The sequence below is a fragment of the Centroberyx gerrardi genome, chromosome 13, assembly GCF_048128805.1.
Source record: "Centroberyx gerrardi isolate f3 chromosome 13, fCenGer3.hap1.cur.20231027, whole genome shotgun sequence".
In the NCBI taxonomy this organism is placed as follows: Eukaryota; Metazoa; Chordata; class Actinopteri; order Beryciformes; family Berycidae; genus Centroberyx; species Centroberyx gerrardi.
Window position 1 is genome coordinate 14,850,597 of NC_136009.1, and position 25,784 is coordinate 14,876,380.

Genomic DNA, 25,784 nt, shown 5'->3' on the forward strand with positions numbered 1-25,784 from the left:
CATTGTACCAACATGCTGTTAGGGGAAGCAGGTTTGCTAGCAGGTGGAAGTCGAGGGAGCGGGGAGACAAGTTTATTTGTGTCATAAATGAAATTATTTCACAGGTGTATGGTGCGATGTCTTGTGGAAACACTGAAAGAAAAACCCTTTGTTTACAAGCTCTGATAGGAGGTTGACTCCCAGAACTGCATGTTCTGTTTGCGTCGACGCGCCACACATCACAGTCCACACACACTCTTTCACAAACCAGATTCTCTCACACACACACTGGCCTTCGTTGCCATAGAAACTCTGGTTTCAGGACATGATTCTAATCAAGTCACTGATCGTATTAGTCACACGTTGTGCCTGACAGAATGTGTTCAGGTGTTCAACACACGCATGCACGCACACACGCATGCACGCACACACACACCTCTAAAAAAGAAGGAGCCAAACAAGCACCAATTACAACACAAACTTTTATTTTCATAACAGAATTTTCAAGGCCAAATTACAAATAAATAAGGAAGGAGACACTTGCAATAGCCCACCTCGCTGGGCCACTTACCCACACAAAACAAGGAGGAGACCCCAAAAACTGGTCAATAACAAAGATTATTAAATAGGTTCGAAAGAGGTTTTACACCTGTACAACTGGTAGCTTTAATGAACTTTGATCATCGTTCTCTCCTCTCCCAACCTATTTACAATGCGAGTAAAAACAATAGGAGTGGCGGAATTCATCTTTACACCATCCACCCTCTTTGCCTTGTCCATAGTGAAGTCAGTAGTTCAGATGGATGTCACTACTAAGACATGGCATGCGCGTCCTCATTAGCGAAACACGGGGAGCACTTCACATTCTTATGACCCGTGAAGACAACTCGTGTGTGTCAGAAGGCAACTAGCCACCTCTAGCCAGGCAGAGGAAAGCAGCAAATAGGACAGTAAGGTATTGACTTTCTACTGAAATGCCAGGAGAGAGAAATGTAAAAAAAAAAAAAACACAGGAAGGGAAGAATGGGTTCCCAGTTCATCATGACAGCACTGTCATTTTTACATGCTAAAATAACCCTTCTGCATGAAGCTATCAGACATCTGATAAGAGAAGTTGTTAGAGTATCCGACTGTACCTTTAATAACGCTATACGTTTTTTGTATAAGCAAAGCAGGACTTGCATACCAAAAGGGCGGCTGTGAGAATATAATGCTGTCACCGTTTTTTCAGTGGCTAGAAGCTGGGGAGTGAACTGCCCTAACGAAGGACCACTGACCAAACACCACTTAATCTGCTAGAGATGAGTTAGACTGAAGCAGCTCAGGCTCCTGATGAAAAAAACAGGAGCCAGAGTGTCGCTCTTATTGATGCCATTCACAGAATATCACCACCCATCCCAAAACATAATAAATGTGTATGTAATCCATGTGTTCAAATACATGGCAGCTGACAAAATTCAACTACTGAAGATCCTTTTTAATATACATTACACATACAGTATCATACACATAAACCAATCTGAGGATGAAGTAATGTTTATGCACTCTATGTATGAAAAAGTCTTTGATTTCATGTCTGCGTGAGCTTATACTGTATATTCTCACATTTACATAAGGAGTGTATTCATAAGGGATTATGTTTCATATTCAATTGTTCGACTGGAGTGCCATTCAAATATCTCTCTCTATATATACTGTATATATATATATTCAAGTGCTTTGGTAAAGTTGCACATTTTTCTTTATCATGCAATTTTTACAATGCCAAATATTAGATTTTCACTTTACAGTCTTTCATGAAATCACATGAAATCATTTACCACAGTACGTTTGAATCCTTTACAAATGGGCTACATCTAGACTTCCCTATCAGTGTCTGTCTACCATTCTCTTCTCTTCTCTTCTTTATACCTACATGTATTCCTATGCTTCTATTCCTACAGGCTTTCCTTTATACATTGAAGTGGAAAGTAACAGGCCCAAACATTCATACACTGTGGAGGGGCTATCTGTGCGTTTTTCCTTCCTACATACTTTAATTTAAAATTTGTGTATAAATATTGCACATTCAATTTGCATTTCATATTTATAGATAAAAGTAACAGTAACTAGACCTATGGCAAAAAAGGAGAACATGTACAGTTGTACCAAAAGTAGTTTGGAGAGCAACTAATGAATGCCTAAATGCACAGCTAACTAATGTTACTACATTTCTGGGGTAGGCGTAGTTCCCTTGGAGACATCCATACGGTGCATCGGTCATGACTGGAGGAATACGTGGCAGATGTGGTAGGGCTACGTCAATGAACCCACAAAGAACCAAAGGAATCCAGAAAAAGAACAAATAGGACAGAGGTCGCGAGGCATCCAGGGGCCGGTCAGATGTGGAGGAAATGAAGCTCAGGACAGAGGGCCGAGATGGGAAATGGAGGCTGCTGGCTGCAACCCATGGATGCCTTTCCCATTGACGTTCGACCCTGTTGCAAAGGCCGAGAGCAGAAGGGACTCCAGACTGGACTGCTTCAACTAGTCCAGTCAGTAAACACACACTCAGATATACAAACTTTGGGACACAGGCAAATGAGGGGAACAAGACGAAAGCTTGTAAACAAAGCTCATTAAAGTCCAAAAAGCAGAAACAAAATGCCAATAATAAAAAAACAGGAGAGTAAAGAAATAAAAAACCCTCAGAGTAATACAACCATAAAATAACAGTAATAAAAACATTTAAAAACATCTTACGTTCAATCTCTCATGGCTTTGCGACACTGATTCCTCAGAGACAACAAGATACTCGACATGATCCTCATAAAATGGGTTTCAGAGATGACAAATCAAATTGAAACAAGAAGAGAACATAGTGACAAAGATTAAAAAAAAAAAACCCATCACCACATCATTTAAAGATAAAAAGAGATCCCTGCATCGATTCCAACCTGAATGTTGACTTAAAGCCCAGGAGGGATCCCTCTTCCAGGCCCTGGTCATGCCGTCTCTTTCCCTACCACGAATCTGCACTACAAGCAAAGTCCAGGACCATGCTAAACTGGTGGAAGGCTCCAGAGAGCAGGGGAGGAAGGAGGAATGGAGAAAAGCAGAGGAGAGGGCGCGCTGACATCGATTCACATACGTCCGGCGTGACATTTCTCACATCTCGAGTCGCGCAGACATTTAAACTTCATGTGCTGCCTTGGTCGTCATAGCAACCCAAAGGGCTAAAACCGTCAGAGAGGAGCGTCTGGCTGGTTCGGCTACCTGTAAGGGCCCTTCTGCCTTTTGGTCTTGACAGAGAGTTCTGAACTGGATTCAAGTGTTTTCCCCCCCCTTTGATCGAAGCTGGTCGCAGGGAAGCCAAGGAGGTGGTGCTTGGGTTGCTTTGTGTGTCTGTATTAATGCATGTGTGTGTGTGTGTGTGTGTTTTACCTGTATCCATCAATTCCTCTCCAAATAGTCCTGGTAGCGGCTTCTGAGCTCCTTGTGCATGTGTGTAAGTATATGCGTGTGTGTATGCCTGTGCTGTAGTGTGTTATTTTCCACCGTACATCCTCTCAATGTCTTCCTGGTAGTGTGATTTGAGCTCCTTGCGCTTCAGTTTGAATGCGTCGGTGACCAGGCCGGTCTCTGGTGTCCAGGCCTCGGCACTCAGGCGGATCTTCTTGGGGATCTCAAACCGCTCCAGTTTGGCTGGTCGGGGCAGAGCAAAACCACAAGTCAGAATGACAGATACCAGTATAAAAACAAAGTGGGGTAGAAAGGCAGGAGACACTAACGCACCATGGCTGAATTGCTAACCTGATAGAGAGGACCTCAATTTGCATCACTTTGGTTTATGTTGTTTTATCGGATGTTCTTATCTAAGAGCGACTTACAATGAGTGTAACAGTAGAAAAGGCTTCAATTCTTACCAGTCAAAAGTTTGGACACACCTGATTGAATGTACTATGTTTTTCTTTTTCTTAAAGCCATTTTGATCTAAAGGCTTATGCTTAAATGCTTGACATGTGTTTCTTAGACAGATATAAATAGTGAAGCTGATGCCTATGTATGAATTTCTTTCCAAAGCCTTTGCCTCTCCATCAAGGCAAAGGGCGGCTACTTTAAAGAATCTAAAATATAAGATAGTTTTGATTTAACACTTTTTTTGGTCACTGCATAATTCCATTTCAGAATCAGAATCAGCTTTATTGGCCAAGTATGTACATATATAAGGAATTTGACTCCAGTTTTTCGTTGCTCTCAATGTACTTACACAGAATAAATATACAGCTAAAAACAAGGACAACAAAATGAACAGAGGTAAACCTAAACATCTAACTACTATGTACAAATATGCAAATATATAAAAAAAGTATATATATATATATATATATATATATATACACACATATACACATACATACATACACATATGTAAACAACACTAGAACAATAGTGCAATGGTGCAGAGTGCAAAGATGCTGGAATAAATATGAGTTGTTGGTGTAACAGGTTACATTATATATATGAGATATTACACATTACATACATTATATACACAAATTATATACACAAATCAGATATTGTACAGATGATGATGATGGGGGAGGAGTAGCAGGAGGAAATCCCTGGTCTGGGCCTTTCACTCCTGCTTTTTTGGAACGGGGGGGGGGGGGGGGTAATTATATACATCATGATGATGGGGGAGGAGGAGCAGGAGGAAATCCCTGGTCTGGGCCTTTCACTCCTGCTTTTTTGGAACGGGGGGGGGGGGGGGGGGGGGGTAATTATATACATGAGGTAGGTGTTACAGGTTTATTGCACAGGGATAGTTTCTGTCACTGTATGACTGATTAAGTGTTTGTGTTATTTCATTGTTTTGATGTCTTTCACTATTATTCTAAAATGTGAAAAATAGTAAAAATAAAGAAAATTGCTTGTGTCCAAACTTTTGACTGGTAGTGTATGTAATTTCAAGCAAAAATAAGGACTGCAAAGGTCAGGACCTTAGTGTCCTTACAATATTCCTGTGACCACTGAATGACATAAGATGCAAGTGCTAGGAAAAGAAACAGAATAAAAGTAAGAAAGTAAGAAAAAGTAGAGAGATGGAAGGGTTCTTCTCCATACCTGAGACAGCAGCCTCAGTAATGATGCGGAGGACCTCTCTCTCCATCTCAGGGTTGTTGCAGATCTCCTCCCAGCTGCCTCTCACCTGCCTCTGCTCCGCCATTGCCATGAGCTGCTTGTGGTTGGGCACCACGAAGCTGATCACGTACGACTGGTCACTGAAAAACAGGAACAGGATGGTCCACAAGTTGGCTTTTTTTGTTTTGTAAGTTGCAGTTTTAGCAGCATTAGGGAGAAAGAGATCAAGAGGTGAACTAGAGAAACAGAGAGAGACAGGAAGAGACGGAGAGAGTATGTGCAGGGTTTTACCTGTTGGCATAGGCACAGATGTTGTCTATGAGCGGGCAGTTCTTCAGAACAGCCTCCACTTTTCCTAGAGAGACGTACTCGCCCGCCTGCAATTTCACCAGGTCCTTCTTACGGTCTACAGGGAGAGAACACACTTTAGAATCCTAACTGGCGTATCACCCTATACCACACACACACACACACACACACAAGTTTATTATTCCTCACCGATGATCTTGAGGCATCCGTCAGGGTGGAACTCTCCAATGTCTCCGGTGCAGAACCATCGCTGGCCATTCTCATCCACAAAAAAGTCCTCGCGGTTCTTGGCTTCGTTCTTGTAGTAACCCATGGTTACGTTGGGCCCGCCAATCACAATCTCTCCCCGTGGGTTGGGCTTGTCTGTACTGTAGTAACCACCTGGAGAAGCACAGAGCTTATTAATAAAAAAAAATAAAACATTAAAGATATCATCATTATCTCTCTCACTCTCTCTTTACAGTCGGGTCGTTCCCATCCAACTCACCCTCTTCCCAGTCCTTGAGTGTAATCTCTGAGCAAACTAGCGGAGCGCCCACTCGTCCTGTGCTATAGTCCCAAACTGAAAAAAAAAAAAACACCACACACACACTACTGCGTTACCATGGCAAATGTAGGCAATAACTGCACATCAAATATGCGATCTTTTTAATTGCTTCTCTTTTCATTTCCCACTGGGCAGAAAAAAACATTCTCTTTCTCACATTTCCTCCCTCCCTCATTCCTCCCTCATTCCTCTCCCTAAAGCCGTTCTCTTACTCTCACTGATGGTGCCAGCTCCGCAGGTCTCCGTCAGGCCGTAGCCTTGCCCCACAGGGCAGCACAGACAGATGTTCATGAAGCGCTGGGTGGCAGCCGAGAGGGGAGCTCCGCCAGACAGCAGCACCCGCGTGTTCCCTCCCAACAGCGAACGCACCCGTTTGAACACGATGCTGAGGGGGAAGGGAGAGAAATAAGACAAAATATACAGCGCAGAGATGGAGAGATGTAGAGAGGAAAAGGAGAGAAGTGGAGGAGAAAAGAGTTATGAGAGTGGCTAAAGGTAGAGGCACCCAAGACAAAAATGCAGCAAGTCATTCAGACCATTCCAAAGTTAGTGATGAATCTATATGGAATCCAGATATTGATTCTTGGCCACTCCAAAGGTAATATTAAATCAATACTAAGCAATGATTCATATGTGCTAGAGAATCATTCCCTGTTGAATGTCTGCACTTTCTGTGTGTGAGTGTTTAAAAGGGTTAGGTTAAGAATTAGGGCTGGGTTAAGATTAGCCATGTAGGTTAATGTTCGCTTATGTATCGACTTAGAGGGAGTGAAGGTAGTCAATAGAAGGAGCCTCGCTCTAGATCCAGCCCATGTATACAGTATATGTGTGTGTGGTGTGTGTTACCTGTCACAGAGAGGCGTGTTGTAGCCTTTGGAGATCTGCTCCATCTTGTAGTTGTAGGCCAGCACAAAGAGCGTCTTCTGAAAGCTGCTCATCTCCTCCACTTTGGTCATTACATTCTTATAGATTCGGTCCATGATCTCCTACACAGGCCAGGCAGAGAGACGGGGAGAAGACAAAAAAAGCATGTAACTCAAAATTCCATACTCTCTCCAGGCTGTAATTTCTTGACTGGATTTGAAGGATTTTGGTCAGTTTTTAATATGTATAATGTTGGTTGGATGACTGTTAAAGATTGTCAACATGGCCATATTACTCTAAGTTCATTCTTCACAACAAATATCATAATGTGAAATGGAGAGTGTGGTTAACCATTAGGTACAACTACATGAAATGCGTTTAAGTGTCCTCTCAGCTCAATGAAGTACTGGAATGTTAACAGCCAATACCATCAGAGCTTCTTCCAGGAACAGGCTTGGCTGTATCAGATTGGATAGATATGTTTATGCGGTGAAGAGACTTACTGGCACAGCAGCCATGAGGGTAGGTCTCAGCACGCTGGTATCTCCTTTACTCCCCTTCTTTATCTTGGTAGACTGGACAAATGAAACAAGACAGACACCGGTGTTGGCTCTGGCAGCATCGCTTAACAGCATCGGTGACGGTGTACGTCTCAATAATATATGATCTATGACTGTAATGCATCCAGGAGAGAGAGCTTTAAGTACACGACTGCAACAAAAGTGAACTGGACACATGGTGCGTGCGTGCGTGTGTGTACACTGACCTGGTCGGCTAGCGTCTGTGGGGACGAGTAGCCGATGCGACAGCCGTGAGAGATACACACCAGTTCAGCACTGAGCTCTAGAACATGGGCCAAGGGCAGGTAGCCAATGTAGGTGTCTGTTTCACTGCCAGCACAGAAATGACACCGGGTTAATTTCCACTATACAGACAACAAAGAAACTAAAATACTGGGGTAGTAGGACACAAAGAAACTGCAGAGGTTAGAGAAATGGTAGGAGAATATATATGTGTTTTTTCAGTCAAAGAGAGGAAGCAGTACACAAAGGAGCATGAACCAGACAATGGGAAAAGAAAATAAAGCTGAGAAGAGGAGAGGAAGTGACAGAGAGCACGTGATCTGGAGAGGACAGTGAATCTGATGCTGGCATACTCGAGGTTGGGGATTCGCTCGGCCATGCCCGTGATGCCGGCGATGATGTTGCTATGGGAGATCATGACGCCCTTAGGGATGCCTGTGGAGCCGCTGGTGTACATGATGACGGCCACGTCGGACGGCTCCGGCTGCCTGCGATCCACTGCCACTGTAGAGGAAGAAGAGCGGAGGGAGGCTGGTTAGAGAGGGAACGGACCACACACCTGCAAATGCATTATTAGCAATAACAATATATTAAGAGAGGAAGCAATGTCTTTTCACTAAAATACAGATACCGATAACATCACATCACCGCGTTCACCATCGCTTACCATTAAGGCTGCAGTCGTCCAATCCAAAGCATAATAAATCCAAGTGAGAGCTCCTCAAACAATTGTATGCTATGTAAGGCTTGAAGGGGATTTAGTATACTCTTCAAGAGTAAGAGAAAGGGTACTTGTTACATGCTGCATCTTCATTTAAAAAAAATACTGTTTGATAAGGCCATGTAATTAGAAAAATTGCATGATTTTTGAGCCCTATCCCCTTCTTCTACCAATCTTAATGTATACGCAATTTTTAGCATCCATGTGCATGTATACTATATACTTGAGGAAACTAATTAAATAAACTAATTTTGGAAACCAAAATTTTAGCATATTTCAGATGTTTAATTTCTTTATCAAAGTGGAAAAGTATAAGCATAACTCAAGTCTTGCTACACATGACAACATGTTTGTTTGCATCTGTCTCAGCCCAAACATGATGGGTATCCCTATGTCTTTTTCTAAAGAGCTTTCTCTATTTCCTCTTGTTTTCCTGAAAAGTTGGCCAAAGCATTGGGAGGATTTTTTTGGCAAGTGGCGAGTTCACCTCTTGTTGACTCTGTCATAGCACAGCACAGCAGAGCACATCACACACACATTACACATCAGGCTGCTGGCTTTGTATAAGCCACCATTAGTGTACTTCCGGCTCCCTGACAAAATTAGAAATCCTCTTTTAATCACATTTGGTGTCACTGGAGAAGATGTGATTGAAACACATTTTGTACAGCACTTGTCACTTGAGTACTTTGCACTTTATATTCTGAAGAGCACCGTGGATCATCATCAGAAAATATATTTTTCCCAACACCTCAGTGAAAATGATCTTTTTTCCCCCGAAATGTTGAGCAGTGTGCGGATTCTTAATCACATTGCAGCAATACTTACTATTTTCAGGCCTGGAGCCCATCTCTTGCACAGTGTCCATGTTGTAGACCATGATGCCTCTGGGGACATCTGGCCAGCTGGTGGGCTTCTTGTCGACTACAATGATATGCTGCAGCCTCGGCACATCACACAGTATGGCCTGGGAGATGGAGTTGGGTGGGGGTGGGAGGGAGGGAGGAGGGAGAGCGGGATGAGAAAAGTAATTACTAAATGCAAATAGAGTTGAGCTCTTCATCAAGCCCTAATCTTGCACGCAAAACACAAACAGTGAATCAGTGACATGTCAGTGAAATTAATTTAATCTAGTTTTAAAGAGAGGAACTGCAGGGCCTTGTGCGACACAGTTGACATGACAGAGATAGATAGAGACAGAGAGAGAGTCATAACCGTAGCATAGCAAGGCAGCTACCTTGAGACGGCCCTGCAGGAGGTCTTTGCTTGTGATGATGTGTGTGACCTCTGTCTCGTTCAGGCCATGGGAGATCGCCGTGGGTCCAAGAGTGGAGTACAGGGTCACAACTGTCATAATAAAAACCAGTGGAGTTGGTCAATCACATACAGCAGGAGGGAACATCATGTAAACAGATTGTCTGTATGTATTTGTATGTTTGCTATTTTTGTGTCTGGATCCTGTGGCACGGCTAGGTTATATATATATGTGCGAGAATGTCTGTATGAACATGCTTGTCTGTCACTCACGTGGAAAGTTGTACATGAAGCAGGCCTGCGCTGCTATGATCCACTCTGCTCTGGTCTCACAGAAGATGGCAATGTTACACTGAGGCCTCTGTCCGAGACCTGCCAGACCACTGCCAAAACACTTTGCTGCCTGGTAGGCCTCCTCGTATGACAGCCAGTTATAGTCCCCCAAAATTACCTACACACATCATACATAGGCAGATATTCAATTCAGGGTTATTTATATAGTACATACAACCAAGCCAAACAGTTTCTAAATAGGCTAGGCTGTACTGTACAGGCCTGGGTAGTCCAAAAGCATCTGAGCATCTTTGACAATTTTAGGTGCAATTTAATAGAACAAAGATGATCAGAACGCTTAAGTGATTTGGGGAAAACCAACCTCGCACCCAGTTTAACACCCCAGTTGATGGAATGATACTGGACAGGCCAATGTGAACAGGAATAATCTCAGGCAGCTTAATATGAGCATGCTCCTGCATTGCGATATGAAAAGAGTAATACGGAATCTAGCATACCAGGGACTGAGCCCTAGTCTTGGGTGCTACAGAGACTGCAGGCATTAATCACGGCTGCAATACTGAAACCTTTGAATCTGAAAGAGGTCTGACGTTATTACCATTCATACAATAACATCATTCATACCCGGTCAGTCAGTGCCCTCTATGGAGCTTTTGCAGCTATGCAGCTGAATTTTCAGCTGTGAGACAAAGGGCCAGTGAAACAGCACTGTGACAGTGCAGAGTACCGCTGCTCCTCCACCCACATTCCTCACACTAACCACACTGGCAGACTGCACTGCAAGCCTCTCAGACACAACCAAACTCCCTGCAATTTCACAGACTCACATAACATTTACACGGCTGCAAGCTAAGATGAGAAGATGAGATGCAGGGTACAACCTTGTGGCTTAAAACAAACTGAGGTTGAATCCCTGTTTCTGAGAATAGGCTAATTTCTAAAAGACTCATGAAACAAGGAGATGTATGATCTGGTGTGCGTGTGCCAAATGGGCAAGCGTACCAGGAACAGCAATACACAACAATTCTACAATGTCCCTCACCTTCTTGAAGACCTTGCCGTTAGGCTGGAGCTCATCCTCCTCACTGAGCACCTGCCTGGTGCCCAGACAGTCTCTCTCTGGGAACCTCCTGGCTGCGTATTCAAACACCTTGTCCAGGGAGTCCACCCCGGGGTGCAGCCACCCCACTAGCTTCTGTTGGCTGTTGATGGCCCGGTAAGGCCCTGCTGGGTGTCCGCTTATTGAGCGTGCCTTGATCCGGCGCGCCCGCTCCAGGTTGGTGCCAGCCCCGGAGAAGAAGTACCAGGGCAGGAAGGTGATGACGGAGTAGACCCAGACCACAGAGCGGAAGACCTGCAGCAGCAGGGGGTTCATGTCCTCCTTCAACTTCATCTTTAAGCTCAGGGGTGTGGAGCTGGGAGGGCTGGAGGGGAAGGGGGACCAGGGGTGCAACAAAACACCTCACTCCTCTCTGCTCTTTGAGTGAGAGGACTGCAGGTAAAGGATCTTGACTTGCTGCTGAGGCTGAGAGAGGCTGAGAGAGGTTGCGGGCGGCGGTTCTTGTGTGGAGCGGTTCAGCCAGACCTGCAAGACAGAGACGCCACATGGCATTTGTTTAAAATATGGTCTGCATTAGCATATTCTGAAGTATAGAGTGACAGAAAATGTGAGCACACGCACACATAACTACCCTCTGATAAATCAATGCTTGCTTGGAGACCATTACAGCCTATTCTTAGCCTGTGCCTCAGTCAGCACTATTTGCCCCCTAGCCCAAGAGCACAGACGGCAGCCTCTGGGGTCGATGTGTCGAGCAACAACGTACCTTACAGAGGAAGCATGATGCTGTAACACTTAAAAACATTCTTTGGGCTAAATATTTCCTGGATGATCTAAGCCTAAAAGGCCATGGTATAACCAGAACATGTGTTTTTTTAATACAGTTATTATTAACCTGCTAATACATAAAGCTGAATCAAGCAGAGTTTGCATCTTAGCAAAGACAACACTGGGCTTACACCCCTTCTGTTTAGCCCACCAAAGTTAGCAACTGCGCCATGAGCTATACATTTGCGATGGCAGGATTATGCCATTTGTGCTTTACCCATTATTGCTCCTGAGTCACGCTCTTAGTTGTCTGGCTATCCTGCAAAAGCCTTTGGGCCAGCTCCGTGTCCCAGACAGTTTGGCTATTTCTAGGGCATCCTGAGGGCCAGAGTGTAACTGACGGTGCAGCACTGTAGCCACTGAACCTGAGCATGTGAGGAGCAGAAGCAGTGACACACTCCACTGCTCAGTAGGGAAGGTCTAGAGGTCAGGTGGGTGGTTAGCCTCACCTAGCCAGCTAATGTGACAGTGCTGAGAGGAATCTAACACTGACTGATGAGGTGGGCTGCTCCTGGCCTGGGGCTGATGGGGCCACAGCAAATACTGAACATTACTCACCCTACCTGTTCAACAGCACCTTTTTTAACATTTTAGAAAGCTATAGAGACGTGTACACTACCAAAAGTTTGGACACACCACAGTTTTCTTTATTTTTACTATTTTCCACATTTAGAATAATAGTAAAGACATCAAAACTATGAAATAACACAAATGGAATTATGCAGTGACCAAAAAAGTGTTAAATCAAAACTATGTTATATTTTACATTCTGTAAAGTAGCCACCGTTTGCCTTGATGGAAAGGCAAAGGCTTTGGAGAGAAATTCATACATAGGCATCAACTTCACTATTTATGTGTCCAAGAAACAAATTTCAAGCATTTAAGCATAAGCCTTTAGATCAAAATGGCTTTAAAATAATGAAAAACAAAATATATTCAGCCAGGTGTGTCCAAACTTTTGACTGGTAAGAATTGAAGCCTTTTCTACTGTTACACTCATTGCAAGTCTCTCTTGGATACCAAAGCGATACAAACTGAGGTCCTCTCCATCAAGTTAGCAATTCAGCCGTGGTGCGATAGTGTCTCCTGCCTTTCTACCACACTTTGTAATCAGGTGTGTCCAAACTTTTGACCAAAAATGAACTGCGGCTAGACTAATTACCCAGTGAGTGTCAGGGCCAGCTGGACTACCTAACACTGCTCACCTGCACTGCACCACTCTCTGCCTCTGCACCCGCCTACCGCTCCAGCAAGGACTGAGACACCACAGCCAGGAGAATCCTACACTGCAGGAGCCATCTGCTTCCACACAACAATAGTCACTTGGCTCTTAGTGTATGGAGTTCATTATAAACTCTAAGGAGCGTGTGTGTGTTTGTATGTGTATGCCAGCTTTTGCTCAAAAACCAGCTTTGACACAGCTGACCAGAAGGAGTGAGGATAAAAAAAAATGGTATGCAGTAATATGATACCTTCCTCTCAAGAGAACTGTATCAATATGCTGGCTACAAATAGAAAACAACTGAAAGAGCACATAATGGTGTTCCATCAAATCATTTTCTTGCAATTGATTTGTAGCTTCTAACTCGTAAGTAGAATTGCTTTGAGATTTCAACTTTTTACTGCCTTATAATAATATACCATTGCCTAATATACCATTGCAAAATCTAGGCTGGTTTATCAGAAAACAAGAATTACATTTTTTTATAGGCCTATATTTTTCCCTATAAAGAGGAGAGTTCCACTCACCTATCTGGTCACAAATCTTTGAATAAATGTAAGCGAGTCAGATAAAGCTGAGCTGAAACAAAGTATGACCAGTCTTGGGAACTTCAAAGCTATTCAAAGACAGTCTACCTTGGGTTAAAGCCAGATGTCATGTTTGCCTTGTGTTCCCCATGCTTTTCACATTAAATGGTGTTAATGACTTTGCCTCATGAATGCTTCCTTATGTTTCCTTTAGTATGTTTCCACTTCCTCCTATATTTCAAATTCCTGCTTGTGTTGAGTATAACAAATTTCCACAGTAGTATTATGAACTGATTTCTGCCAAAGACTTAAGAGCCTTATCTTTAAGTCTTGGAATCTTATCTTTGCTGATAATACTAAGATGACTTATCACAGCTGAAGTGAGAGCTTGGGTTGTTCCTTCTTCGTCTGGAGACTTTAGAAAGTGTAGATAGTAGATAGTAGTGGATAGTGTGATTTTTCACCTCAGAACTAGGATACAATCTCTGTATCTATGGATAAATCTGATTTTCTTCTAAAAGTCTCCTCACTCCACGTGGGCCAATTCAATTGTCTCTGGGACCAACCCTAAGGATGAGAAAATTTACAAAGGATTTTATGAGAATGCAAATTAACAACTCACTCAGCTCTGCTCCCCTGAAAATAGTAAGCTGCCTCTGATATTTAGTATCCATCTAAAGACTCATTACCCTAAATAGATTCCACCCTGCTGGTGAAGGGGGATAAACAAGTCTCACCCACAGCCTTCACAATACAACAACAACAAGCCTATAAGAAGTCACAAGCCAAGTCTGGAAGGTAAAAACTAGACTAAGCCAAAGACAAACAGCCAAATCGCTCATAAATATTCTCATCTTCAAACTTGAGACTTGTAATACAGGTCCAGTTACTTACTGTGTACCGTACGTTGATAATAGTGAGTACTTCCCTCCACGAGGCCACAGTGCACACACCTGATAGCTCCCAGTCATTTTTTTCCCCCATCTCAACAATATGACTCATGATGTGAAGAGTTTCGTTTGGCAAGAGAGCTATTGGCATGTTACAGTGCAATTATAAGGATACAATAATTAGACTTAAACAATAAGCACTTCACGATGGAAGAAATATCAGCAAAATTGTGATGCCAGCCATATGATAATAAAGATGGTAGATGGTAGTTGCTGAGAGGATCTATGCGGGTTGGTCATACCATAAGGCTGATAGTAAGTCCATGTGCTTGTGTCTGTGGCAGCAGCATTAAACACACATCCACACCCACATGACCGCCTTTGTTATGTCAACTATGCAATGCCCAACAATAGAGAAAGTGATACTTTTCAAAAATCCTTACATACAGCAAAAAGTCCATCCATACATCAACACTTTCTCTAGGCCAGGAACAGCCAAGATGGACACCACAGATTAAGCTAGCAGGCCTACTTCAGTGAGTACTACAGCTTTCAACCTTAACAGTCCATAAAAGGTTTTTATCTAGTCTTAATATGGAATATATGCCAAATCCCAATATCCAAGTGAGCATCACAACGCCAATATGATGCTAAACTACCATCTTACCCAGCAGGATCGTCCTAATCTGAGAGATAATGTTATCACTATAGTAAGATAATAAAACATTACTGAGAACCTGAACATCTATTTATGTTAGACATAATGTGTAACGTTATCAAAGCACTAGATAACGTTTTCAGGCTAGCTAGCTATCAACCAGAGGCCATTTTCTACTCAACAGTGAATCTGACTGAGGCTAAATAGCGCAGCAGCATACAGATAAAGATTACTAGCTAACGTTAGCAGATAGGATAGCCCAATAGCCCACAGACGCACCAACACCAAGCAACCGGCGAGCTAGCCTTAGCTCACGAGCTAACCATTGCAGCTGTTGGCCCGCTGTTGTTGTAATAAAAATTATTTATTGCGCAAAAGTCTCTTTACTATACCAGGCAGCACCACGTCGTATTGAACACAAATGAAAAGCTTATTACAGGAGATGGGTCATGCTACTGAGCAAACTGCCTAACAATGCAATTTCTCTCATCAACATCTGCAACGCGTTTACAGACAACAATGCGTTCTCACCTCTTTTCTCAACCGCTACTTCTGAGTTGCAGAGGGGCTGGACCAGGTATATTCACACGTTTTACCAAAGCTCCGACATGATGTTGTTGTAATCTATGAATACTTTGTATCGGGCTATAAATCACGCTTGCCAGTCTGTTTGAAAAAAATATATAAAATTGAGTGAAACAGTAAATCTGTGAGCATCACCGGGCCCGTGCTATCAGCCCGGAAGTGATTGATATGACGTCGAGAAAGCTCTCTGTCTGCGATTGGATCGCTGAAGGTGGCGCGTGCTTGAGCAGCTGTGACGTCAGTGAGGTTACTATCGGTCACAACCAGCGGTTGAAGATTCGCTGAAGTTAGTTGTTAGTTAGTTAGTAGAGAAATTGTATTTTGACCATCAGAGCACTCGAAATTCAGCTACTCTGTTATTGTGGACTAGTTCGTTTTTTTACAGATTTGTTGAATTCAGGTTCGGAAACAACCTCAGGTAGCAGTAGTCCTCCAGACTGGGTCATCTGCAAATTGCATACCGGAGCTCCAACACTGCATACCACCAACTGGAACCGTGTCTGTCTGAAGGGGAGGGCAAGTGACAACTTAGCGCTCCTGCTGGATGCGTTCCTGCCTGAAACAAAAAATCCTATTCACTTTCCCATTAACAATACAAAACAATTCGGCATAGATAGTTAGGAGCATGAACTTGATCAGAACATGTTTTGAATAGGCCAGTTAAGGTTATACATTATAACCTACAATAAGCTCCTGTAAAACATAATATCCTAATTCTTTGCAATAAAATAAATTCATATAAAGCCTTTCCAACTACATTTTGAATGCAACCACCGACTTTGACTTTTCCTCCCCATAAGATTTTGAAATGAAATAAACAAACAACTAGATAGATAGATAGATAGATAGATAGATAGATAGATAGATAGATAGATAGATAGATAGATATAGCCTATAGATAGATAGATGGATGTAATATCATCAGATTTGGTGTGGTCTAAGTGGCCTTCAATTTCATCCCATTGTCATATGGTCATTGAACATAAAAAAAAAACCTCCCTGCCTCCATATTTTGTGCCTTTACTGTCTTGAAGAACAACAAGTAAGGCAGTGTTAAGTAGCCAGAGAACTTGGATGGATAGGTAGCTTTTTTTATTTATTTATTTATTTTAATCAGTACTCATGACTGGTAATTTGACATGTCTAATTAGAATGGTTGCCATATGTCAAAAGCCGATTTGTTACCATGGCAGAGGCACCATGTGACTGAACATTCCAGTTGTAATTGTACTGAACATCTCACAGTTGAATGTCTCATGCACTGTCTACATGGTCAAGTACTTTCCATGACAGTAGCTAAGGACACAAAACCAGGGAAATTCAATTGTATGTGTGTGTGTGTGTGTGTGCGTGTGTGTGTGTGTGTGTGTGTGTGTGTGTGCGTGTGTGTGTGTGTGTTTTACTCACATAAAGAATATTTTAGCTATGGTCATCACAAATTTCAAAACAGCACTGATCTAACTGAGTTTGTTTCCTGGTCATAGAAATCAATGCAGTGTGGTCCCATGACAGTAATTGGTGTCTATTTTTCAAAATGGACATGACTGGGGCAGAATAATATCCTAGAGCAGTGGCTCTCAAACTGGGGTCAGGACCATCCAGGGGGTCATGAGTTTTTCTACTATACAAATTAATTATCATGTGTAATTTTTCTGATTTTTCTCTGATTTTTTCTTTTTTCTTGTGAAATACTGAATAGTTTTCAGCCTCTCGGCCTCCTCTTATAATGAAATTCCCACATGAATCAGAATGCAAAGGGTCATACTGCAGAGGCAGCAAATGAAAAGGAACATAGATTGATCTATGATTTTATTTGTTGAGTTCACCATCCATGACAATAAATTATGTAATCAAACTTTTCAATCAGTGGTTCTGTATGACTGCTCTCTGAGACTGAACCATAGGCCAAAACATACAGTAGGTGGCAGTCCATCTTTTTCCCTGCTGCACTCTCACTTTTATACACTAGGGGGAGACTGAGTACAAAGCATGTCTTTGATGTAAGCTTTGCACTCCTGCTCTCTCTCTCATAATGCCTCTTGTTTCAACATGTGTGTGCCTGTGCCTGTGTGTGTGTGTGTGTGTTTGTGTGTTTGTGTGGTAAGGAAGCGAGTCTTTATTTTCTCCATGACATCTGAAGAGTGACATGAAAGTGAAATAGCCAGGTAAGCCGTGTTTGACACCATGACCCTGGACAATGATCCCTACTCACTGATCTTCATGGTGTTTGCATGCTTGTTAAGCCATATGTGCATACAGACATATACTGACAAATGCACACACACACACACACACACACACACACACGCACACACCAACACGCTGACACACAAATTCATGCCTTCCCCTCCACACATACACGTGCATTTGCAGAAACACACACACACACAAGCACATGATCACATGATGAGTCCGTGTGTGTACAGGGTGGTGATAATAGCTGTCCCCAGGCTGTGTCTTGGAGGTCATCTTGATGGGACACAAACCATCAGAGGGCAGATGTTATGAGCAAAGGGAACACTTTCATCTCCTCTGTGAAATACGTGTGTCCAATGTGATAATGACACAAAGACACACTTTGCACACACTTAGGGATAACCATAAAAGGGAGACCCAGGAAGAGAGGAAATATATGGTATCCTGGGACTGTCTGTTTCTGGGTGACCCCTTCTTCCCTGGCAACATGCAGAATGGCTAATGGACGCTCCCTTGGGATTCTACCTATAACAACCACTCGACTGGTGTCATGGGGCTTGCTTGATCCTGAGTGATTTATCTTCTATCTTGACTTTTGCTGTTGTCCTGTGAAAACCATGTAACTCCAGTTTTGGTGATTTTCATGTTTTCACTTCAGTTGAAGGATTACAAGCTCCTCAAGAGGGTTGAGGAAAATTCTCCGACCTCTTGGGCTTATGAAACCAAAAGGAAATCCACAAGATGAAGTCAAAAATGCACTGTGATCAAGCTAAAACAAGGCTGTTTTTCTTAGTTCCTGAAAAGTTGACATTTTGGAGATACAAGGTTTTTACCTGACAACAACGATATGGAAATTACAAAAGAGTTTCTTTTAACTTCTTGCTACTCTCAAAGGGAATCCTGGACATTAACAACACTTAGTCGCAAATTAGAGAACTTAAATGTGTGTACTTTAGCAATAGGTGACATGATAGGCTGCAGCATCATTGGTACATTCCAGACTTTTAAGAGTGAAGTAGGTACAATAATATAACTACTGAGCCCTTGGCTGATCATGAAGCCCCTTGACGTCCAGTTGGACTTAAAAATATGCCAGAGGAGGGGAAGGGGCGCAAGAGGGGGGGATAGGGGGGCGTGAGGGGATTAGGGAACAAAAGGATCCTTCTCTGTCATCAAAGAGGATCTGCTCCCAACTCATCCCCTGCTCTCTGGCGGCAGGTTTTTATTTTTTGAGAGAGGGGAGTGACGGCTGGAGGGAGGGAGGGAGGGAGGGATATAGGAGGAGAGTTTGATGGTGGGGTGGAAGGAGGAGTGCAGATTTCAAAGTAATCTTTAACTTTAAGCCCTGCAGTCTCTCTGAAATGAAGCCCTCTGTCCCAGACACAGTGTTGTCTATGGCTCCCAGTGGAAGCCTGCCACCCCTTCTTTCTTCTCCAGCTTTTGTCACGGTGGCGTTTAAGTGGCATTATTCACCGGCTGGATGACCAAGTGAAGGAGTCCCTTTGAGAGACCTGAAAGAGATGGATTTTAACTCCTGAGACTGGAGTCCCCTCTTAAAACAACACTAACTGGAGACAAATACCCACTGTGTTGTTGGGATTCATTCACAGATACCTTAACCAAAGGGAGACATCTATATGAATCGTCACAAGTGATAATAACCTAAACCTAGTGAATTAACAGCAATACTACTGTCATCATATTTTTGTCAGAGATAGAAAAAGATGTAAAAAGTGAGGGAGAAAGAGAAAAGAAAATATGTAATTGCATGAAAAGACACACTAGAGCCATTATACATCAGTGCTATGTGCCTCTGTGTTTTTAGGGATAAATTCAATTAGTCATTCTTTCATTGTGAAAGCATACTTCCTAGTCACCTAAAACCCCTGAGAGTGATTTTGGGGTGAGTCATTTTGAATCATTAGTGAATCAACAATGTGCTACATTCATGATGACTTTCCCACAGATTTTGCTGCTTATATGACTTGGGAGAGCAAACTTAAGCCCATCGGATGATTTAAGACCCCTAGGAGGTCCTCTGCACCTCCATTGTCTCTCTACTTTACAACACTGCTTATTTTGCCCCCCTACCCTCATCAGTTATTTCCCTCATTTTGTGCAGGCTCATGTCCCCTCAGGGTCATTGGCCTGGGAACCCCCTGCAGACCTAGCACACCCCAAGGGGAGTCAATGTAATCACACTGGGACGGTCATGGGGTGAACAGGTTCTGTCATTTGCAGCAGGTCCTGCTGGTAGAAACAGTGGTGGCACAAGAGGAGTGGAAAATCAGGTACGCACACACACTTGTGCTTACGCAATTTGTCACGTGAAGTAATGAAGTTGTGTATTAAAGGAGATATAAGAATGTTAGGAGCCCTGGCCCAGTCTTCATAGACCTGATCACCTGCAGGTGGAGATTGTCCCCACACACCACATGACACTATGCCCACACCCTTTACAAAACACAGAGTGAGGAAACAGCATCCTTCTTCAATGTTCAATATTTACAGCTTTCAATATTTACAATATTTACAACTATTTACAACAAGTTTAAAACATAAGCTTGTATCTCATGTTTACCAGGGCAACAACATAGCCTAAATTAGTGTTAGGGGAGATTTTGGTTAGTTGACATTTAACAGAAATCCATGTTTAGGCTGTATGACAGTTTCGGTGTAACAGACAAGGTTTTAATCCTCCGCAGTCATTTAGGCTTATTGACTTGGGCAAAGTGTCACACTACTCAACTCCAATGGGTGACAAAAACTCTCAAGAAGGTAACATGGCAAAAAATCTTATTTGAATGCAGGTCTCCCATTGACAAACCGCACCATCTCCTAGTAAGCAAAGGGAAATACTACAAGAGAGATATTTTAGAGTTACGATTCAGACAACACTACTGTACAGCACAGGTTTTATTAAGCCCTATACATAGTATCATATATAAATGCTATCTGACAGTGGTTTATTTCAGTCTGCCAACTCACATAAACAGATTATTGAGAATTAATGCATATATATATATATAGTACGGAGTATGACTAGAGTATGTATCACGTGACTGCAGCGTGACTCGAGTTGTCTGCCTGAACTATAGCTTCTCAGGCTTCGCTTCATTTATTCGTTAGCTGCTGCAGATATGGTTGCATTTTAATATGGACAACAGACAATACAGTTAAACAAGCAGGCCAACACACAGTGTTGTACAGATATGCTTGAGGCAGGAAGTGCATACACCCTTAAAAAGGGGCAAAAATGAGAAGGGAAAAGGTGCATTCCATGGAGGAAACACAGATAATGCATGGGGAGACATTTGATCTTACTGACTTGGGCAGGGTCTCCCACTACTCAACCCCATTTGGTCTCCATTCGCAAAACCCAACATCTCCTAGTCGAGACAAAAGGAAATCAAAAGAGATATTTAGGCCTAGACAACACTGTTGTACACATAATATCACTTATCAATACACAGGATATCATGTTACTATCCCTTGTGTCATAATATATATAGGCCTATATATAGAGGCCCAATGCAGAGTATCATTTATCCAAATGTAATCTGATAGTGGTTTATTTATGCTGCGGATGCTGCAGATGTGGCTGAAATGTTATATGGACGACAGACAATACACAAACAATTGTGGCCAACAGTTGTACAATTATGCCTGAGCCGTTGAATGCATACACCCTTCAAAAGGGGAAAAAGTGCCTGGAGTACACAAAAGGCACATGGCATTGGAGAAAAATCAAATAATGTATGGAGGGTAATCGGTTTCAAAGACCTGGCTGGGATTCTCACAGTGAACAGTGATGTTGGTCTAATAATCTTTAACACTTCAGTCTACATTTGTAACCATGAACAAGTCTCCTTGAAAGCTAGAAAGAAGAGAGCCAAAACTAATCTGTGATACTATCAAGGCTCTCTGAATCTGCACTGACCAACTGACAGTAAATTAGAGAATATGGAGCTCATTTAAATATGAATGCCAAAGATATTCTATGAGTTCATAAAATCAGTGTCCAACTCATTGTCAATGAAAGCAGTTCAGACTGTGATCAGCTTAAGCCTCTTGGTTTTCTGGTTTCTACCTTTGGCTGTCATTTGTCCATGGTCACAAATATGGACTGAGCTGTCTAGATCACTGGAATAACGCGACCTCTATTTTAGGGATTTTCCCATTAAAGCTTTACAACACGGTGTGTGTTGTTTTGCAGCCAGGGGGATTACATTACATTCCCCCTACTGACATTAGAGGAGGTGGAACTGAAATGCCCCGTTTCAGATTCGGGTCGGTATTTCACCAAGCACACAAGCCAAGTGAGAATAAGCGAGAGCAGGGCGAGGACGCTGGCCACAGACAAACAGCTAGGACCGACGGACAACGCGGTGTCATTGAAGTTATGTACAAAGATGAGGCCCAGAAATAGCAGCACGACCATGGAGAGGAAAGAGAAGATGGCGCACACACAAGCCGCGGTCACAGCAACTTGTTTGCACGTGTGGCAGCTCTCGTTGCTGTCCTGGGAGGCGGCAGGAGAGACGGCTGCACCTGCCTGGCCGTCTGTATTTCCTCCATTCACCAGCTCATCTAGGTGGCGCGCCTGCTTAATGTCTAGCGGGAGCGCATCAGTCACCGCGGTGTTGTCGGGGAGGTTGTGAACTTGATATTCCGGTACCGGGGTGCGATGGCGGCAGAGAGGGCAGCCGATTCTCCATCCTCGACCATCCCGCAAGTGGAGGCTGTCGAGACACTCCTGGCAGAATGTGTGTAAACAGCCCAGTATCTTGGGAGTGTGGCGCTCCAAGTCGAAGTAGTTGTAGCATATTTTGCACTCGTATTCCTCGCCGGGAGACGAGACGGTAATTTCAGGCGGAACACTTCCACAGTCGCTTGCGCTGACCGCCTCCTCCGCCATGTTCCGCCTAATTAACTTTATTTGACTACCGCTGTCTGCAGCTCCAGTTTCTGACAGGGTCTGAGTCTGTCATTCTGACTGGACGATGGTCAAATTCCCGGAGCAGTGTAGGCTACTGAGTAGTATTGCTGGAGAAGGTAAAACCGGTGATTTATTCAAAGAGAAACGCTTTCTCAGCTGAAGGTTGTCGGTGTGCCTCGGCTGCAGTGCCCGGTATGACTCACATCCCGATGAGTGCCGTTCCTCCAACCGGTTGCTGGCATCACCAACTTGCTGTGTAACTGGGGCACAACCCGGAGACAGGGCAGGATTAGGCTTCATCACTATCAGATTACTAAATTTAAACCCCGTTCACACTCTGCCGCAATAATCCAGTCTATAGAAAGCTGCCTCCAAACTTCCCAATTTCGTCTTCACCTGGTAAGAAGAAATTGGGTAAATAAGACCATGGGCTATATGTCTATTCTAAGCAGTAAATCATTTTCTTTATCGCCTGCAAAGAAAAGGGTGTTTTGTACGCTCAGTTTTTCAGCACCACTGGTAGTGGACAGCGCCCAACAGTCCGATCAGCAAAATGACACCTTCAGCTCTCTTCCTCCAACTCAGTGCCGGTTCTGACCTGTTGGGGGCCATGATGTCTGTTTGTTTTGCTCTCCTTGATAATTTTGGGACTGGTGCGCTCTAACTTAACATGAAGGAGGTGGACCATTTGCCCCAGGACAGGCTGTGGACGCTACGAGAGCTGCCAGATTTGCAAATACGTCGGTCTTTCCTCTCGATGCCAGTGTTGTTATTTCTAGGCCTAATCTTTGTACATAATTTAAAAAATCAAAATCGTCGGCAATCAATAAATGTGACCACATCTCAGTAAAAACACCATTCTCTCATTCATTGTCAGTGGAGTAACCCAGACAGTTTAGATGGTATCACATGTTACAGTTTTGGCTCTCTTGTTTCTATCTTGAGAGAGAGAGAGACCTTGTTCATGGTTACCAATCTAGACTGAACTGTTTCAAGATTATTAGACCAACATCACTGTTCATTTTGAGAATCCCAGCCAGGTTTTTGAAAAGGATTAGCTTCCCCATATTATTTGATTTTTCTCTACACACTGAGCCTACATGTGCCCTCTTGTGGCTGAATGTATGCATGCATGTATGTCCAGTGGACCTTATGTGTGTGTATGTATGGGGCTATAAATGGTACAATCAACATGAGAAAGAAAATCATTCTCACTTGTCTTTTAATAAAACGCCTTATTGTGCAGGGAAATATGTTTTAATATTTTAATATACACAATATTTGGTGCAATAAATGAATGCAGTTTGGTAAAACGTTTAAATATTTCTGAATTCCAATAACTTCTGCAAAAAACTACATTCTGAAAACCTTTGAAGGCCATAGGATAATGAATAGATAAACTTCAAACTGTTTTTTCAAACTGACTAAATGAAACTACTTTTTTATAAATATTCAAGAAAGATATTCAAATATTTGACTAAAATGTGTTTATCTCATATGTGAGCTGGTTCTGTTCACCAACATCAAGTCAAAAAAGGTTCAAAATGCCTATATATAAGCCACACAAAACATATTATATATCCAAATTAAATGCTGTACCTGTGGTCACAAAACATATGTAATTAGTTGAAAACATATTAACTTATTTAAATGATGACAATTAGAAATAGATTTGAAATTACTAACAAGTTTAAACCAGATCTGGATAGAGACACATTATTGTTTTTTGTTATTTTGCAAAAAACACTGACATGACACTTGGTAAGTTTAGGAGATCCATGCATATACTTCCACATCATCCCTCACATAGTATTCTTCATCCTGCTGTGTTTCACAGATGAAAAATATTGTACTGGATTTCATCAGAAAGCATCGCAGTTCCTGTGGCGAGGTAGGAAATCCACTTGAAGAACTGTGAAGCTACAATACGAGATAACATTTCTTGGAGATCAAATGGGTTGATGTACAACAAACACCGTGTATCCCCTTCACACACACACACACACACACACACACACACACACACACACACACACACACACACACACACACACACACATCTTAGGAAATGTTTTACCTGAAATAATGAAGTAGTGTATTGCAGGAGAGATAATAATCTTACTGTGGGCAGCATTACAAGTTCATCATGGGGGCTATAAACTATTAGTTGACTGTTTTCAATGCTCATTTGCTGACCTATTACAGTAACCCTGCATGCCCCGAGGCTATATGGTTAACAAATGCCCCGCTTCTCTTTCTCTTTTCTCCGGCTCACCTGGGTGCACCTTGTGGACCTTTTGTGATGATAAACTCCACTCAGTTTGAGTTCCCACTTGAGTGTTGTGGGTCACATGTAATTGCTAACATCAAACACATCAGAAAACAGTGCGCCTTTTGGAGGTACCTTGTAAGCGGCAACATCCCAAGGCTACTAATTAGAGAGCGGATTTCCTTATTCTGAAGATGCAATGTTTCTGAGATGCTTATCTAAACATCGGCCCAGGTATTCTTCTAATGTATTTCTCCGTTCTCTAACAATGTGCACTCAGTAGTCTTTGTGATGCTAAATTCTCTTTTGAATTGTTGTCACTGAACTACTTCAGGTTAATGGAGACAAAACATCAAACATAACCAATAATACCACAGCTCAGATACAGTCCAACTGTTTTGGAAAGATATTTTAAAGTCACTTGCATATTGTTTTCTCATTACTATCCACTATGCAATGTTAACCTAACACAAAGAGGGTTACATTTGGGCTGATCGCATAAAGAAGCAACAACATATTCTGTAAACATATTCTTTGGTGTGGGGTTGGCACATTGGAAAAATAAGTGGAAATCCTGTTGAATAACATGTGAAGACTTTATCTCAATGGATTGCTCAGTAAATTGGTTAAGACTGCAGATTGGCCTCAACTTTATTTAGGAACTGTGTCTGTGTAACATGTGCCAGAGAAATACTGTTGCCAAATCTCTGTTTAC

At 42.6% G+C, this 25,784-nt stretch overlaps 1 protein-coding gene and 1 pseudogene across 3 annotated transcripts; both read right to left on the minus strand.

The window, feature by feature from the left end:
- Positions 1-1,487: 1,487 nt before the first annotated feature.
- acsl3b (acyl-CoA synthetase long chain family member 3b) lies at positions 1,488-15,805 on the minus strand. 3 transcript variants are annotated; one of them, XR_011785575.2, is made up of 16 exons: positions 15,612-15,805; positions 10,938-11,480; positions 9,875-10,052; positions 9,585-9,694; positions 9,176-9,314; positions 7,980-8,130; positions 7,590-7,713; positions 7,327-7,398; positions 6,806-6,945; positions 6,172-6,344; positions 5,900-5,974; positions 5,602-5,793; positions 5,395-5,509; positions 5,086-5,243; positions 3,403-3,663; positions 1,488-2,505 (listed from the first exon to the last, which is right to left on the minus strand). XR_011785575.2 is itself a non-coding variant. In XM_071926828.2 (15 exons), the coding sequence occupies exons 2-15, from the start codon at positions 11,286-11,288 to the stop codon at positions 3,506-3,508; spliced, it is 2,136 nt and encodes a 711-aa protein (XP_071782929.1). In that variant the 5' UTR covers positions 11,289-11,480; positions 15,612-15,805; the 3' UTR covers positions 1,488-3,505. The 3 variants fall into 3 exon arrangements, 2 of the variants coding, with proteins under 2 accessions (XP_071782929.1, XP_071782930.1); XM_071926828.2 differs by having other exon boundaries at positions 1,488-3,663; XM_071926829.2 differs by lacking the exon at positions 15,612-15,805 and adding an exon at positions 14,427-14,513 and having other exon boundaries at positions 1,488-3,663.
- Positions 15,806-22,086: 6,281 nt separating this feature from the next.
- LOC139932898 (RING finger protein 228 pseudogene) lies at positions 22,087-22,779 on the minus strand (annotated as a pseudogene).
- Between the last annotated feature and the right edge of the window lie 3,005 nt (positions 22,780-25,784).

Bases quoted from the DNA above. Each gene is read 5' to 3' on its own strand.
- acsl3b (XM_071926828.2), bottom strand. From the start codon at position 11,288: ATGAAGTTGAAGGAGGACATGAACCCCCTGCTGCTGCAGGTCTTCCGC. The intron at 8,131-9,175 runs GTAAGTATTGCT...CTTCCTCTACAG, and splicing joins GGGCTCCAGGCCTGAAAATA to TGGCAGTGGATCGCAGGCAG. The intron at 5,510-5,601 runs GTGAGGAATAAT...CTCTCCCTGTAG, and splicing joins CGGATGCCTCAAGATCATCG to ACCGTAAGAAGGACCTGGTG.